This window comes from Crocodylus siamensis, chromosome 2, assembly GCF_052110815.1.
Source record: "Crocodylus siamensis isolate JL-2025a chromosome 2, ASM5211081v1, whole genome shotgun sequence".
NCBI classification, from domain to species: Eukaryota; Metazoa; Chordata; order Crocodylia; family Crocodylidae; genus Crocodylus; species Crocodylus siamensis.
In genome coordinates, this window is record NC_143396.1 from 161,991,863 (window position 1) to 162,008,600 (window position 16,738).

Sequence of the window (16,738 nt, forward strand, 5' to 3'; positions counted from 1 at the left end):
AATATATGTATTTTCTATTAGCACAAGGAACACCTAAACAACTATAAATGTTAGAGATTTTTTTTCCAGTTTATTCACCTTTCATATATACTTGCGCATTTTCCACAGTGCCTGGGTTTTACCATGTTTTGTCAACTTAACTGCATCCTCATAGAGTTCTGACACTTTTGCAAGGGAGTGAAAAGCAGGAGGAAAATGTATAATCACAAACAAATGCTATTTTTAAAATAATTTTCAAGCTAATGGTGTCTATTTATAAGTACATTCATGTATGTTTTTATAAATTATGATTTGTAAAAATTATTTATCATATTGATATTGATATGTATAGTTTCCAAACTCACTGAGATACTTAAGTGGTTCTTTGTTAGGTCAGTTCTAACACTCTTAGCAAATATATGTATGCAGAGTAATGTATATGACATTACTCTAAAAGGTAAAAACATTCTCTCAGTTTGTTGCAAGCAACAGGAAACAATCTTACCGGGTAGGTACGGGGACTTCTGTCAGAGCACCCAGCATAACTGCTTGTTGCAGCCGGACAAAGGCAATGAAAGGGCTTTCCAAAAAGTCTACCTCACCAACCAACACATTGGAAGCCTCAGCATCCCGGGGCAATTTCTTCATAAATTTATTCTTCAGCTACATTGGCAAGAGGGGAAGGGGAAAAAAATTTAATAGGCAAAAAATACAATTAAACACATCCAATTTTACCTCCAAATCATCCAGTCTTGAAACATCAACCTGAATCTATCAATGACGTCTCATCAGTCAATATCAAATTTAGCCATATAATTCATTGGCATATAGACCAACTTGCTGATGTTTTTTGTAGTACTACCCAATCACAATTGTGTAACAGAGATTAAGACATGGTGGATGGTCCCATAATGGTTGTATCTGCCCAATCCCTCCTTCCTTCCTCACAGCCCCTCTCCCCACAAAAAGCCTGATATTTCTGAAATAGCAATTCTAACAGTCAGGTTCAGAGCCAAGACCCCAATAAGATGAAAGAGGTCAGTTCATGCCTGTTGGAGCTATTGTTTCTCACCAAGCATAGCAGTTTGAGATATCATTAACTCTGAGGACTGGCCCTGGACTGCATTAGGTCACCATCAAGATCTCTTTGCAACCATAAAATCTAGCAGCTCTTGGAAAAATGAAATGGTAAGTTCTTCAAAGTTTTGTTGGGTTACCAGGGAAATAACTGCATAGTATAATGGCCCATTTCTGTCCCTTCCCCTTCCCCTAACCCCTTCTTCTTCCCCTTCAAACGGAAGAAACAAAGTCGCCATCAACCTTGGGGATCAAGAGACTGAATTCCAGAAGGGGGGAAAGTGTGAGGTAGGCAGAGGTAAACCAGGCAGAGGGAATTTATGTACTCTTATGGAAGGCCAAGGAACTTCCTCTAGAGGCAAGCCAACTTGGTGGCATTAAAGAATGGGGTGACTATAAAGGATGGAGAAACAGATATTGTCTGCTTGCAGTTTCAGAGAAGCGTCAAAGCTTCTAAGTATTTATCCAAGCCCCAATCTTACAGTACGATAGAGCCAGCTGCAATAATCCCTTTGAGCAGAACTCTGGGCAGCCAGCCTTCAGAAGGTGCAAATTGCAAGGCAAGGATAGAAACTAATAGAAACTAATAGAAAAAAGTACAGCAACTGTTCCATCAAAGTGTAAGCAAACACACTTTCCATAAACTCACGGAATTCAGAAAATAAAATCTAAGTTTGTTGGAGTGTAAATATGATAAAATAAATTGCCATTATTTCAGAAGTGTCCATAACTATTGTATCTAAAAGGCTTCAGGAATTATGCAAAGGTTGTTATTCTTCCCCATCCTTATACTAGTAATGCATACCCATTGTTCCCCATATCCCTGCCAGATTATTTAACTGTGTAAATAAAGCCCAAACCCTGTGAAAGCTGCAGCTGAAGTGGTTAGCATTATTTTAGCAGTGTAACTCAAATATCACCAATTCTTTTCTAACCAAGTAAAACATCCACTGTTTTTAATCAAGCTTCTGTTTTGCCCCACTGGAACAACAGTTCTTGATGGATTTCATTTCCTTAGCTTCCATTACACAACACCTCTCTCTCTCTCTCAAAAAGAAACTGCAGAAGCTTTGCAGGAAAGTTCCAAGTTAAATAAATGCATTATTAAAATAAGCATCTTGACTGCTGACAGACATGGGGAAAAAAAAACAAAACAGCACTTTAATGGAAGAGGAAGCATGTTAGTTTGACCCAGCTCCCCAGCATCTGTATAGACTGGACACTTTAGCAGGGTTTTTTGGCACTTTTATCTAATAGCTGATTCAATCAGCTATTAACTTTTAGACAATCAGGTCAATCAGGTTCAATCAGTAGTTCAATCAGGTAGTAGATAAAAGTGCCAAAAAGTCCCGGTGAAGCACACAATCTATACAGACATTGGGTGAGCTGGGTCAAACTAACATGATGCCTCTTCTGGACATGCACTGTACTCGGCAGGGGGGCACACCAGGCTTAAAGCACTGGATTGTTTTGGAGGGGGGTTTCAATGCCTGTAAGCAGCTCGTGCTTAAAGAAACTATTAATGCCACTCTACCATATTCTAGGCTGTTGAAAACCACTGGAGTTTCACTGACAGAGAGGCAGACTTTGATGGAGTTGCCTCAGTTTCCATTAGTAGAGGATCTGACTTCATTGATCTGTAGCGGCTCTGGAGCACATGTCAACAGCATGCTTTAAAATGTATATACTGGAACACAAAGGCACAGGACAAACCTGAAGCTTATGCTACTTCTCAAAACAAAATCACTGTTAGACTCATACTTGAGATTTTCTTACACTACAGCAACACTAGAAGAGCATGGGAATTACCCAACACACTTGGCTAAAGTAGTCAAGGAATGTTACCCCTTGTTAAATTATATTTAGTATTTCAGTTTTGGAGAGCCTGCTCTCTCTGGTTGGATTGGAGAGAGGTACACAGCAATGGAATGTCAGCGAACAAAAGCATAGCAGTAGTCTTGGTGGCACCAAACTGACCAGCACTACGAACGAAAGGGATTGGGGGTAGTAATAAACCATAGTATGAGTATGAGCCAGCAGTGCAACGCTATAACCAGCAAGGCAAATAAAACTCTGGCATCCATGAATTGATGCATCTCCAGCAAAACCAAGGCAGTGATTCTCCTGCTCTACTCAGCACTGTTGAAACCACAGCTGGAGTACTGCATCCAGTTCTAGACACCGCACTTATCAAGAACATAGTAAAGCTTGAGAGTCCAGAGGAGGGCTGCCTGTATGATCCGAGATTTGCACAGAAAACCATACAAGGAAAGGCGGAGGGACCCTGGGACTCTTCAGCCTGAAAAAGCGGAGGCTGAGAGGGGACTTGGTAGCAGTTTACCGCTACATCAGGGAATACCGTATTTTTCGGACCATAAGACGCACTTTTTTCCCCCCAAAAGTGGGGGGAAAACGAGGGTGCGTCTTATGGTCTGAAGGTGTGTGTCCTGGGGAGACGGGGCGGAGCTTGCCCGCGGAGGCGGCGGAGCCCAAGCGGGACACCCGCCGCTTGTTTATGCCGTGTCCCAGGGAGACAGGGCGGAGCTTGCCCGCAGAGGTGGCGGAGCCCGAGCGGGACATCCGCCGCTTGTTTACACCGGAAGCCGGCGCCCGTGCCGGTGGCCGGGAGCCGGCTATAAAAATGGCCGGCCGGAACAGACGGGGCAGGAGTCCGAAGGAGGGACTCGCTGCCGCGGAGACTGAGGCTCCAGGAGGGGAGCCTGCAGGCAACTCCGCACCAGGCGGGAGCACAGACCCCGGCGGGGAGGGGCCGTCCGCCCCGGCGGAGAGAGGGACAGCAGCAGCAGCCAGACCCAGGACCCCGAGCGGAGAGTGGCGGATTGACCCAGAGGAGGAGGACGCCAGTGACGGGGAGTACTGGGACTGTGCCCCGCCAGCCCACGGAACTTACAGGTCGGGGGTTTGCGCGGGGGCCCGGGAGGGCACCGGCGAGGCACCGTAGGCGCCTAGACCGGTGCCGGACACTAGTGACCGGGAACCCGGTGGGGAGTACCCCCGGGAGGACCCCGAGCGAAGGCTTGGTGCTGGCCGGATAGGTTCCTGGCCACGGACAACGGATCCGGCGAGGAGCATCGCCAGGGAGGTCCGGGCGAGGGCCAGGGCCTCGAGCACAAGAGGACCCAAGGGGGCGTGAGGCCGGGGTGTGAGGGGGTGGCGGAGCCCCGCGACGTGACCATCGGGGACCCGGGCTACGGAGAACCAGGAGCCGTCCCACTGAACCTTACAACAAGTCGTGGCGGGCGAGAACCAGGGCGGGAGCCTGGTGACCCAACATCTACTCCGGACCAACGGCGGCCCAGGGGAATAGCGGCACCCTTCCACCGTGAGCTGCTATCCCGAAGAGGGGTTCACCCTTCCCCTTTCCTAGCCCGATGGTCACAGTGTGGTACCCCAGAACATTTGTTTGCGGTCCCATGCGCCCGCTTACAGTCTGCTGTCCGCTGCCGTTCCCATGCTGTGGATTGCTGTGTGTGTGGGGGAAGTCCCGCCTCCTGGAGTCTCAATGTCAGTCAGTCAGTCAGGTCACATGATCGGCACAGCGCATGCCTCCCCTGCGTGTGTGTGTGTGTGTGACACTGACAGACTGACAGGATTAGAACGTTGAGACAGGAGGCAGCTAGGTACGGTACCAGGTAACGTCCCGGCTGGGACTATGTGATGCAGCACAGTGCCCTGACAGGCAGGCAAGGAGCCCGTCATGGCAGGAGAGACACACATAGTCTCTCCTGCCATAAAAACTGGGTGCGTCTTATGGTCAGGTGCGTCTTATGGTCCGAAAAATACGGTACATCAAAGGCTTGGTGAGCAACTGTTCACCAGGGCAACCTTGGGGAAAACCAGGAGTAACAGCCGCAAACTCCTGGAAGAACGTTTCAGGCTCAACATTAGGAAAAAACTTCTTCACAGTTAGTGTCCAGGCTGTGAAATAAGCTCCCTCTGGAGGTGGTACAATCACCTACCCTGGAAGTCTTAAAGAAGAGACTGGACAGTCACCTTGCTGGCGTCACCTGATCCCAGTTATCTTTCCTGCTTGGTGCAGGGGGCTGGACCCGATGATCTTCTGAAGCCTCTTCCAGCCCCTTATAATCTATCAATCTAATCTATTCTCTGCATGCTGGCTCTAAGGAGGTTCCAACCAAAATAAAGCTACTACTGGCTAGAGAAGAGATGGCTGCTTCCCCAGACCCTTGTGTATATGACATCCCTTTCTCCTCAGCACATGGTGTCACCTGTAAGAGACATCAACTATGCCTGAAACAAAATAGGGTGTAGAGGTTTTAAAGCAATAGCTCTCTAGTTAAATGGTATCTAAGGTCTAATACTGAGCTCATCTCCTTTGTGTCTGTGCACCAGAGGATCTGTCCTAGACAGCTTTGTCCTGACCAGCCAACTGCCAGTGTTATATGTCTTCCCAGAAAATACAGCTACAGCTTTGAAGTAAAAATAGTTCCCTAGAAGCTGGAGGTTATCCTTCTAACCCCCAGCACCTTTATACAGTAATTGCAGCACTCTAGACATGAGCATACTCACATGGCAATAAATTGTGCGTTGTCCTCATGACAAAGTATTAGGGAGTAATCTAAGCAAGGCAGTAAATGCAATCATTTCTGATTTCTGAAGTGGGGAAATGATGTAGCAAAAGCCTAATTCAAGGTAAAGAAAAAAAAAGAAAGGAAAAGAAAACCATCTCTTGGCTGTTTTCTAGCGCCTTCTTGGCTTTAGAAAGCAGTGAGCATACGTTTTGGTTTTGGCTTGTTGTGCTTCCCTAGTGTGAAGTCTCCTGAAGGACCAGGTCAGTTTTCATGTGGCTGCCTCTACTGCTGCTCTGCTTAGGCAGAGGGTTGTTTCAGGTGCTGGCTAGTGGTAAATTAAAGAAAAACATAAGAGAAAGTCATCCTAGTGGTACGACCTACCCAGTGGCTCTGGCCCCAGTTTGGCACCAAACAAATTCTTCTGTAGTTTGGGTGGGATTTTCAAAAACGCTCTATATCTGTGATCTCTGTAGCAGATTTAAGGTTAATATGATCAATAATATAAGTCTCACCTACAACAGTAAGAAACTAAGGGTGAAATCTTATTTCCATTAACTTTATATGAGCCAGGATTTCACACACAGTATCTAGGAGTGAGGAGGAGGAAGGGATCCAGGACTTCTTTTCAGGATGTTTGGACAAGACAGTACGATTTTGCCCAACAGCTTGGAAGATGAGACAGGGGCTGCATCAACAAAATTCATACTAAGCTTTGCTGAGCAGGAGCTTAAGTGTTTTGCTGAACAGGAAGCAAGTTTAGTGCATACTTAAAGTGCTCTGTAAAGCCAAGATGAGGGAGTTCAGGGACTATTTCATGCACTGGCACAAGGCAATGTCCAGGTGGTGCATTAGGGGGATCAAGTACTTTTGGATCACCTAAAGGCAAACATTTATCATTCCTGCCCTTCCAGGGAGGACAGCCCTTTGGCTTTGGAGTGAAACCACCAGATTAAGGAATCTAGAGAACAATTCTCTGCTCTACTCTAATTTCCTGTACAAGTCTCTCTTTCTCTCTCTGCCTCATTTCCCTATCAGCAAAACACACATAGCAATGCTTCTTTTCTCCTGAACTGTCTTCTCTACACCTGGAGGATGAAAAAAATCACAGTGCCTAGCACACAAGAACACTGGCCTTAGCCAAGGCCTCCAAGGGCTACTGTGATATAGACAACACCCACCCATGACAATGATGTCCCTGAGGCCACTGATCAAAGTTCAGTTAAAAGCACAATGGGACCCGATTTGCAATCCCAACAATTGCACCTCCTCCCATATCACATGTGCATGGCAGGAGGCAAGATTGTGGGAGCAAGGATCAGATTGTAATCGTGCCCTACTGCCAGGTGCTGAACGCCCCTATGGCTCAGAGTGCCAGTCAACTGAACTGCACTCCTAGCTTCAGCTCCGGTAGGCTACCATGGCTGGGAATGTCGATCAGCTGACTGCCACTCTCAGCCATGGGGGCACATGGGAGCCCTTCAAGGGTTCAATTTAAGGTGAGACAGGAACAAGCCACACAGTTATTACACATAAAATTCTAGCCCTTCAGAAGCATCCCATGAATGAAATTTAGACATTAATCTTAGAAAGAGTCTTCTATACGTATTTGATGATTTCTTGCTTAATGGGAAGCTACTGGAGAAAAACCTGTCATGCAAGCTGAATTCAAGGTGAGACAACAACACCTGCTTCACAGTCACGCTTTCTAAAACTCAAAACCCACAAACCTTTGAAAACGTAGACCAGTTTCTCCATTAAGACTGATCACCTCATGATGCCATAAAGTATCAAAAGCAGAACACTTGGACAGAAGTAATAACGGAGACATTTCTAATGCCTTTGAAATGGTTCAAAGGGCCACATGTACACAGACACATGTCCTATTAAATGACCCAAAAGCAACTGAAGCACTTGTAAGTACTCTTAAAAAGAAGCACTACTCCGAAGTATTTCACTTCTTGTTATGTGTGCACAGATACAGGGAAATCATAGGTCCTTTCGCATCCCACAGTACTCTGCTCTCCCCCTGCCCTCCATAGAGGAGGGTCAGAGAGCCTGTCAAACTACCCAGCCTCCCAGTCCTGCTCCCAGTGCCCCCATCTCCCCATTCTGTCAGTACCAGGCTCTCCAGCTCCAATTCCCTTCTACCTCTTCAGTCTGGCAAGAGGGTAAGAGGAATGGGGTTTAGGGATTTGGGACTATAGAGTAGAAATCCCAGTGGCAGAGGAGTAGGGAGCCACCACATCGCTGCCATAAACCCCTGCACTTTCTCCTGCCTCCACCCCAAACCCCTGTTGCAGCTTCCAGTGCTGGAGCACACTCCCTGCACTCCCCACTTCTCCCTCTGCTGCTACAGCCCTGGAGACCAGCTCTGGGACTCGCAGCACTACAGTGCACTACCTGGATTCACCACTGCTTCCATCCCTCCACTAGCCTCCCATGCCCACCCCACCCCTGGAGCCAGACTTTCAAGTCCCCAGTCCCCCTCTACCACTCTGTTCTGGAAATGGAAGAGGTTATGAGGCCTGGGAGCTATCCCAGGTATGTACAACACACAAACACACACACACACACTCTACAACTACATCTGCATGCAGGCTGGCACATTTTATTCCCTTTATTCCATAGCTATAACCTGCTTAGTACTGTTTAGGGACAAATTTTCAAAAGAATAGGAAACAGTAACAAGAAAAAAACTGAAGCACCTGTCAGTTGTATGCGGCATCACTATGTGCACATGGCTGATGTCTGCATGCCAAGCCACTACTCCCCGAGCAAAACAAAAACAACAAAAAATACTGACACTGCTACAGAGGTGCACAGAAAACAAATACCCCTGATCTGCTTTATAACAACAACAAAAATAGCACAAGATCAAAACCAAAAGGCACCCTGTGATTTACCAAGAATTCCATCAGCAATTCATATCCTGTAACATGCCTTCCTCTTGTCACACACAGCTTCAAGTGCAGGCTACAGGTCACCGTCCCTTTAAAAAAAATGTAGTGGCTGTCACCAATGGAATGAAGTGATCTGAGCAAATGCCGCTGGCTTTACAATCACAAAAAGAGAAACAGTACAGGGTCAGAGGAGAAAAGAAGCCCAGAAGAATGTAAGCTTGTGGCAGATCTGCTCTGGAAAAGCAGTCATCAAGCCCATTGCCTTAAGCAGAGCACAACATTCAACCTGATAAAGCAGTTTTCACTGATTCATGTATTTTGTAGATCAAGGTCCTCCTCTTTGCCTTCAAAAGGAAGGGCAGTTAAGTAAAGAACAACAGATGCAATACAATATTCAAAATTCAGTTCATTGATATAACTGCCTATTGTAAAAAAACCAAACCAAACCCTGTGACGAGCAATGTGCTTATAGCAATGTGCTCTATCTATAACCAAATCCACCCCCATCTTATGGAGAAGGTGAAAATCTTCTGTGGGGAAAAGTGGACCTGATACAAGACCTGCTGAAGTCACTGGAAATCTTGCCATTGAGTACAACAGACTTTGGAGCAAAGTCTCTGATAGATCAGCTGTGCTGGGACATATCTAGCTGTACAGTCTTAACCTTACTGCTTAATTCCTTACCAAAAGTTCCTTGGACGTGATCTGCTCTGGTCTAACTCCATTCTCTTACAGGGATTTGCTGCTACTATATACCATGTGAATGACCCTTCATCTTTGTGTGTTGAACCCAACTCTCATTCAAGTCAGCTAGAAAGTTCATTAACCTTCATGGAGGATGAAGAACCTGGCAATGGGAAAGGTGAGAGACAGGATGTGCCCCACAGCTGTTTTATCCAAAGTTCTACTTGAGACAGGAAGGCATCTCTCAGACTCCCTAATCCTCATGCACACACTGAATAGTATTGACAGCAGTAGGTCTCTGGCTTTCTTGAGAGACCAGCAAGCAAAAATTTCAGGTAGTGCAGACACATGGACACACCATTTGGGGAAGATGGCAATATTACCATGGAGGAGTTGCTGCAAATAAAACAACCCTGCCAGGTAGAGGAAATCCTCCTGGGAGATGGCCTCTTACTCAAATCCTATTTACCTCTCCTGGGCTTTCCGTACGACCTACCTATTTTAAACTCTAAGATACAAATTTGCTCAATAATAGTCATATTAAAAATACAGTAGCACTCTTCCAAATCACCCCTAGTTTGTGACGTTAGGTGGCATCATTGCTACTCATCCTGCAATATTATTGTATAACAAAATTAGTTCAAAAACTGTGAAGCCCTATTGTTACCACTTTTGACAATGCAAAGAGACCAAAGTAAACATCTCAAAGATGTATATGCCCATGACATCTCAGTATTAACAAGTGTAATTGGTCCTCTGTATAGTTAACAGAACAGAAGACTTAATTCTCTCCAGTTGCAGGAAAAAAGGATCCAGCTTCCTCCGTATTTGCTTTACTCCCAAATTAAAAAGCAGTGTTATGCAGAGTCTCCCAATCCTGACAGTGATAGGACTTTATTTCTAAGGCTCCTGGCGTACTTTACACTTAAGATACGATTAGTCTGTTAATCACATTTTAAGTAGCAATCCAGCCATAGATTCAAGGAATTAATTGTACCACAAAAAGGGGAAACCAGCACAAAAATATTGCACAAAATATGCAATATTTTTGTGGTTGGTTTCCATCACAAAGTAAACTGAATGTGTGGCAGGGTTAGGACCTCAGTGGAGTCTCCAACTAGCTCTGGTGCTGTCTGGGCCAGTCCAGACTCATCCAGGACAATCAGCTGATTGTCGGCCAGCTCCTGGGACTGCCTGGAGGCTGGTTTGGCTCCTCATGCAGTACCAAAGCCAGCCAACAATCAGCTAGGAGTTGGACACCCAGCTTTCAACTTGTCCTGATCCCAGGCTCTCCTTGCACTGGCAAGCTGGATGTGACTGGGATCTAATTCCCAATCCCAAAATCACATGTCCTGCCATGCATATGTAGGATTGGGGATAAGATCACATTGTACCTTTAAATTAACATCTGCGAGCAGCCTAAGACTAATTAAAGGGATACTACTAGACTAAAATAATGGTTGCTGAAAGAAAATCTGTCGCCTGTGTTTCTAACAGCACTGTATATGACTTAATAAGAAATGTTTAAAAATCTACATTATGCTGTCTATTTTTTTGTTTTTCAGCTTAGGTAACCATGACCTATGGTGTTTTACTTCTGCTTCTGGTCAATTCACCTCTAGGTTCTTACAGAACACCAGAATTACACAGTGCTAGAAGAGACATGCATTTGTTTCACTGGAACTTGGAAAAATGTCTAATTAAGGAATTTTACTGCTTCAGTTTTTGCCTGACTTGAAGCCCATTACACAGGACTGCTTCTTACTTCTACTTTGTGGGAAAAAATGGACAAGCAAAACTGCTCTCCATCTGGCAAATCTGTGTATTTTTAAAAAAGTATGAAACTAAAATAAATGAATGAGCTGGAAGTTTAATTTATGCTGGTAACATTTATTTTCCTTTTCAAGGTGACAGCAAATTGTACAGGAAAAGACAGTCTTTTTCATTTGAGCTGTCTGGAGTGAAACTAGGTCACCACACTGACAGATAGAGAAATTAGGAATCTCTGCTGGCCACAGATTAGGAGATTCTGTTCAAAGAGTAAAGTCTACCAAGTACCCTCACACTTGATCAATGAAGTGAGTTGTAAGCAGTGGGAAACCATCAACACATCCCTCCCAGGAAGAGCACAGACTTTTCTCATCCAGGCCAATTTCTTTTTTAACCTTAGAATTAAGCTTTGGCAATAGGTTCCTGTTGATATGGAAACACTGATTTTAGGTAAGCACTGCACACACAACAAATAAGAAGGGTTTTGTGCATCTCTGATTAAATGCTCCAGCTGACCATATTAATTCAAAGACTTTTTTCATCCTAAAAATAAGCCATTCCTGACTAGGGAGAACACCAAGTCACCCTCTAATCTATATATCAAGTATATATTCCATTACATATAGTTAATGCACAAACTCAGCAATGACAAGACTGCCAGGAAAATACATTCCTAATTTTTAAGTATTTCTTTTTAAGCATTTTGGCAGAGGGAACAAAACAAAGTCCTTACGATTCAGCTGGAGGGGTTGCCAAGGACATTTGAACAAAACAATAAAAGGCTAAAGGATTTCTCACAGTGGTGAGAACACCAACCCTACCCACAGCAGGAAGGAGCACAAGAGTCCCAGGTTCCTGCAAAGTATTCACTGTGTCTTCAAACAGGGGTAGCATTATGAGAATTAAGAGGATGATAAAGGATAAATTCTGGTTCCTATGAAATGAGGACACATCCTGGTTCTTACAAACAGCTTCTGTTTGCAGACAAAAAATAAAGACCTGTGAGCCAAAGAGCCACTTAAAAAAATTAACTGCTATTTCCACAGGCTGTAAAAGTAGATGGTTGATTTATGAGTCTCTCTAACAACAGAAATGAAGTAATGAATGGTGCATGTTGGATCAAAAAGCACAAACACCTTGAGCCTCCCAAAGCTGGTGTGGATCAGCTTAATGAACAGGAAGCATCATGATCCTATACTTGGACAGAGAGCTCAAATCCTCTGCTCTACTCCCTGCACAACCATAGACAACTTGCCTAGATTGTGTCTCAGTCCCCTCAATGTGGCGTTTTCAGTCTTCATCCAAATGTAAATACTTTAGACTAAGTTTTACAGGTCCTTCTCAGCTATATCTGTGGCACGCTGGCAGAGCAGTTAAGGTGCCCAATGATAGTTCCAGAGGTGTGAGTTTATGCTGTGCTTTAGACTCATGCCAAAGGCTGTCCCTAGCTGACCCAGCCATTCAGGCTGGAGAGTTAAAAGGACCCAGATGTGATGGTGGTTACATCACTCCCTTGAATGCTGTTGGCTACAGAAAGTGGCATGCCTTAACCATTCTAGCTCAGGCTCAAGTCAGACTTTAATGAAGCTCAAGTGAACTTTGACATTTGAACCCTCAGCTAGAACAGGCACTGCCTGGTGAACTTTGGAAACTCTCAGATAAAATCTGATCCAGAATTTGGGTTTTAAAAGTTTTATATGAATCCAACAGCATTTCTCTGAATTAATTCCATGAGGATTCATTCTCCTGTAGTGTTTACATACTGCACCACAGGCTGGTGCCTGAGAACCTACAACAAAACTCACTAGAAAGTACTGTAACTACAGAGGAAAACTTGCTTTCAATAAGACAGGGAAGAAAGACTGTTATTGAAATCCACATACAGCATAGCAGGAGAAGCAGGAAATACCTGGGATGACAGAAAGATAACAGGAAGGGAGCCGCACAGATTACAATTCTGAATAGAGAACAACAAAATGAGACTTGAGGTCATCCTGTAACATGTGGCAGAAATGCCTTTGGCCTGGCAGAGATAGCCACTATTATTACTGTAAAATCCTGAAAATAAGCAAAAACATGGAATATCGCTTATTAGAAATACCACCTAGAACCTATGTACAATCAACAAAAGAGAGAAACCCAGAAGACAACAATGCTGACACAAATCTGGAGTATTTAAAGGTTGCATCTGCACTTAAAAGTTTCGCCTGAACAACTATGTCAACAGGCAGTATGAAAACAGCCCCAACTCTGACCTACATAGCTATGCCAGCAAAACCCCAAGCATAGACACCCCAAAACAGTTACATCAGAAAAAGTACTATGTGGACTCGTTTAGTTAATCCTGTTCAGAACTGGTTTAAGAAGATTTAAACTATTAGTTGGTTTTGCCAACATAACTTTATTGGTCATTCTGGGAAACTTTTTCAAGTGTAGACAAGCCCGGAGTGAACAGAAAATCAGGCTGGAGCTTGCAATGCTGAAGAGCAATTAAGGAAGTTCACTACAATTTGTGGAGGCATGAGAAAAGACTGCACACATTTCCAGAAGAGGGATGGCATAGTTCTTTCTTTACAGCTGTTACACCACCCCTGGAATGCTGTACCCCCCCTCTGGACACCTGACTGATGGAAGGTATTTTCTGTCATGTACAGAAGGATTTTTTTAAGCAGGAGTGTAGCATCATGCAAGTTAAAGTATTTGAGGTCTTATTGCCATTTTACTGCATTACAGTCAGCTCTGTGTGCTGAAAGAGGCACAAGTATACCTAATGGTTCTCTTGCATGTAATTTAACTCTGAAGCAGGAGTCAGCAACTTTTGGCTGCAGGCTGCATGTGGCCCAAAGAGAGGTTGGATCCTGCTCAATAAGGTACAAGGGACTGGAATCACATAGCTGTGCCATGCCACCCATCCCATCTGCAGCACCCCCTCTAAGCCTTGCTGCTCTTAACTCTTGCATTGAATCTTATGGTAGATTTTGCTCCTCTTAATTGCTGTCAGGGACAGGATCAGTGACAAGGGTCAGCACAGGGGGATTGAGAACTCTGGAAGGGGGTAGTAATTTGTGCCCCACTGTTTTCAATCCCCAAACTGATCAGATTCTCCATAGTAAGCAATTCTCAGGGAGATGGAAAACAGGAAGCAAAGCCAAGGTGATGCAATAGTATCAGCACAGTATCATCAGTAACAGTTTTCCTGGTCTTGAAGGACCCACCTACCTTTTCTAAACCAAACCCTGCCATGGATCTATCCAAGTTACTCTACAATCTATCACACTTGGACAGATCCAAGTTAATGTCTGCATTTTGACAGAACTTGAAATGTTACTTGTAGAATTTTAATCCCAGGTATTTCATGCTTCTCCTTCTATGCAGCCTGTGGATTTGAATAACATTCTTTCCTCCCTCTTATTGAAAGCAAGTCTGAAAACAGTCTGGTATTAACAGATATAGTGTTAAAAAAGATACACTAAGTCCATGCAGCCTCTGGGACAAGCCTGCAAGCACCACTGAGAAATAAACTCCTGCTCTGTGCACAATGAAGCCTGCAAATTAGGCAGTACAGATGTAACCCTGGGTTTTCCTGGGACCTATTTTTCTGCAAACAGAGGCAGCAGAAAAAATATCCTTAAAGGAAGTATCATCTTTGTCTTAAATAACCCAAAAAACACCCCTGATAAATGGAAACCAGCTCTGGAGACCCACATTCCAACCACATTACTGAAGCTGACAACAAGCAGCTTGGCTAGGGACAGACATTCAAAAAGCCTGAGCCTGAATTAGTCTAACCTGCAAAGCTTGAAACAATTTGGAAGTGGACAGACATTCCCTTTTCATTCCAGAAATACAGGCACATGGCTGCAATGGCTCAGGCTAGAAGCCAGGGGGGCACAAGAGCAGGCCCCTATTCCCTTCCCTTCCAAAGCGCTGAGCTGATGGGGGTGGAGGACATGGCAAGCCCCCAACACGACACTGATTAGGGAGGGGTTTAAACCCCAACCCTGACCTGCACTGTCTCAGGCTCTGCCCCCCACTCCCCTGGTCAAGAGGCAGAAGTGTTGCCAGACCCCAGTCCCCAGCTAGCAGTCTGAGGCAAAGGTGGGGTGTGCAGTGCATGTATCTGTTGATGATACCAAGCTTTTCAATCTCCCTCTCCCTGTCTGCAAACCTGATAGGGCTGCAAACCAGCAGGGAGGCTGACAAAACCACAGTGTTTATCAGCCCATTTGCTAAACAGCTAAACAAAACTTGTCTCATTAGTTCAAACTCTTCTTAAACAGCTTTTTCCAAGGAGGGACATTACCAGCTGACCTGTTGATTAGCTCCAAAAAGCCCTAAGCAGACACTGATCTGTTTGCCTGTCCCAGTGAAATACACACACGCACACAGACACCTCTCAACATCAGCTAGCATACCACATGCCTAGGGTCCATGGGGCTAGGATCCATGCTTTGGGAGATGGGGGAGGAGGGGGAATCCCTGCTTGAGCAGCCAGGGAAGCCAGGTAGACCCTGCTGTGCCTGCAGTGTCCCCCACAGCTCTGGCTTGGGAGGAGGGGGGTGGGGTCAACCCATTCTCTGGAGCAGAGGGCACAGCCTAGCCTACCCCAGCCCAGCCTCCAGTCCAGGGTTGCAAAGCACCTGGGATGCTGGGGGACTCTGGTTTAAGTTAAACCAGGAAGGGGTCTGGGACAGACATTGCATAAACCGATTTGAGACAAATCAGTTAAGTTTAATACTACATTCAACCAGGTTTATCTCAAACTGGTTTCGGCCATTTTGAAACTGGTTTATGCGCACTGAACTTATGTTCTGTTACAGGTTTAAACCAGTTTCTGATCATTTAAAACAGTTTATGTGTAATGTCTGTCCCTAGCTCTCATGTCTTAGGGGATACAGACAATAAACCCAACCATTTATTTATTAATTATAAAAAGAGAAAAACTAAAAATACATATATCCAAACACATTGGGCCTCTGCTTGGTGCTGTAACTGTAAATGATTGATGTATTTTCTATGACCACTGTCTTATGGGATAAAGTAAATTAAATTAAAACATTTGTGTAAACACATATCTCCTGAAGAAAACTACAGGTGTCCTGCCAAAGTGAACACAGACTAAAATGTAACAAATCTCCTAATTCTCTGGATAGATGGTCAGGGGCAAAAAAGATAAAAAACCACAAAAAAGTGTTCTGTATTCTTCATTTGAGTTTGGGTTAATCATCCTCAGATGCATGCTGTAGCTGAATGATCTGAAAGAGGCTCTCAGAGCAGAATCATATTGAGGTGACTTGGAAAATCTACATTTAACAGGCTCTCCTAAATCAAGCTGTCACTCTGGGAGGAAATTGGCTGACTTCATGCAAATTAATGAGTCAATTTTAACATGAATAAGTATCTTTAAATATCTGTGCATCTATTTAAGGCTGCTGAAGGTATTGGATTGACAGGGCTGGGGAGGAAAGCCCGCTGATTATCTACTGGGAAGAACAATCTTCCCCACATTAAAGGAAGAGAAAAGACTTCCTTTAATATTAGTGGTTATTTCAAAGATCCATAAAGTTCTTGATATCTTTACTGCACAGATTGGCAAATACAAAGGACAAACAACAGTAAGTTTGTAAGGCAGGAGCTGGAACCTAACAAACTCATCTCACAAAGGAATCACCCAAATTCCAGTAGATATATGTAACCTACTAAGATAGGCTGAATTTGAATTGAAGCCCTACCAGGAAAGGGGCAGGACCACTACTATCAGCAGTATATGCAAGT

The 16,738-nt window shown here is 44.5% G+C and overlaps 1 protein-coding gene across 3 annotated transcripts in view; it reads right to left on the reverse strand.

Annotated features, from left to right (window-relative positions):
• Positions 1 to 16,738, reverse strand: part of SLC4A4 (solute carrier family 4 member 4) — a 312,036-nt gene that overhangs the window by 115,487 nt on the left and 179,811 nt on the right. For all 3 annotated transcript variants that reach the window (XM_090031969.1, XM_090031970.1, XM_090031968.1), the window contains exon 8: positions 485 to 642. In XM_090031969.1, coding sequence (XP_089888095.1) covers positions 485 to 642 — 158 coding nt within the window. The remainder of the gene's footprint in view (positions 1 to 484; positions 643 to 16,738) is intronic.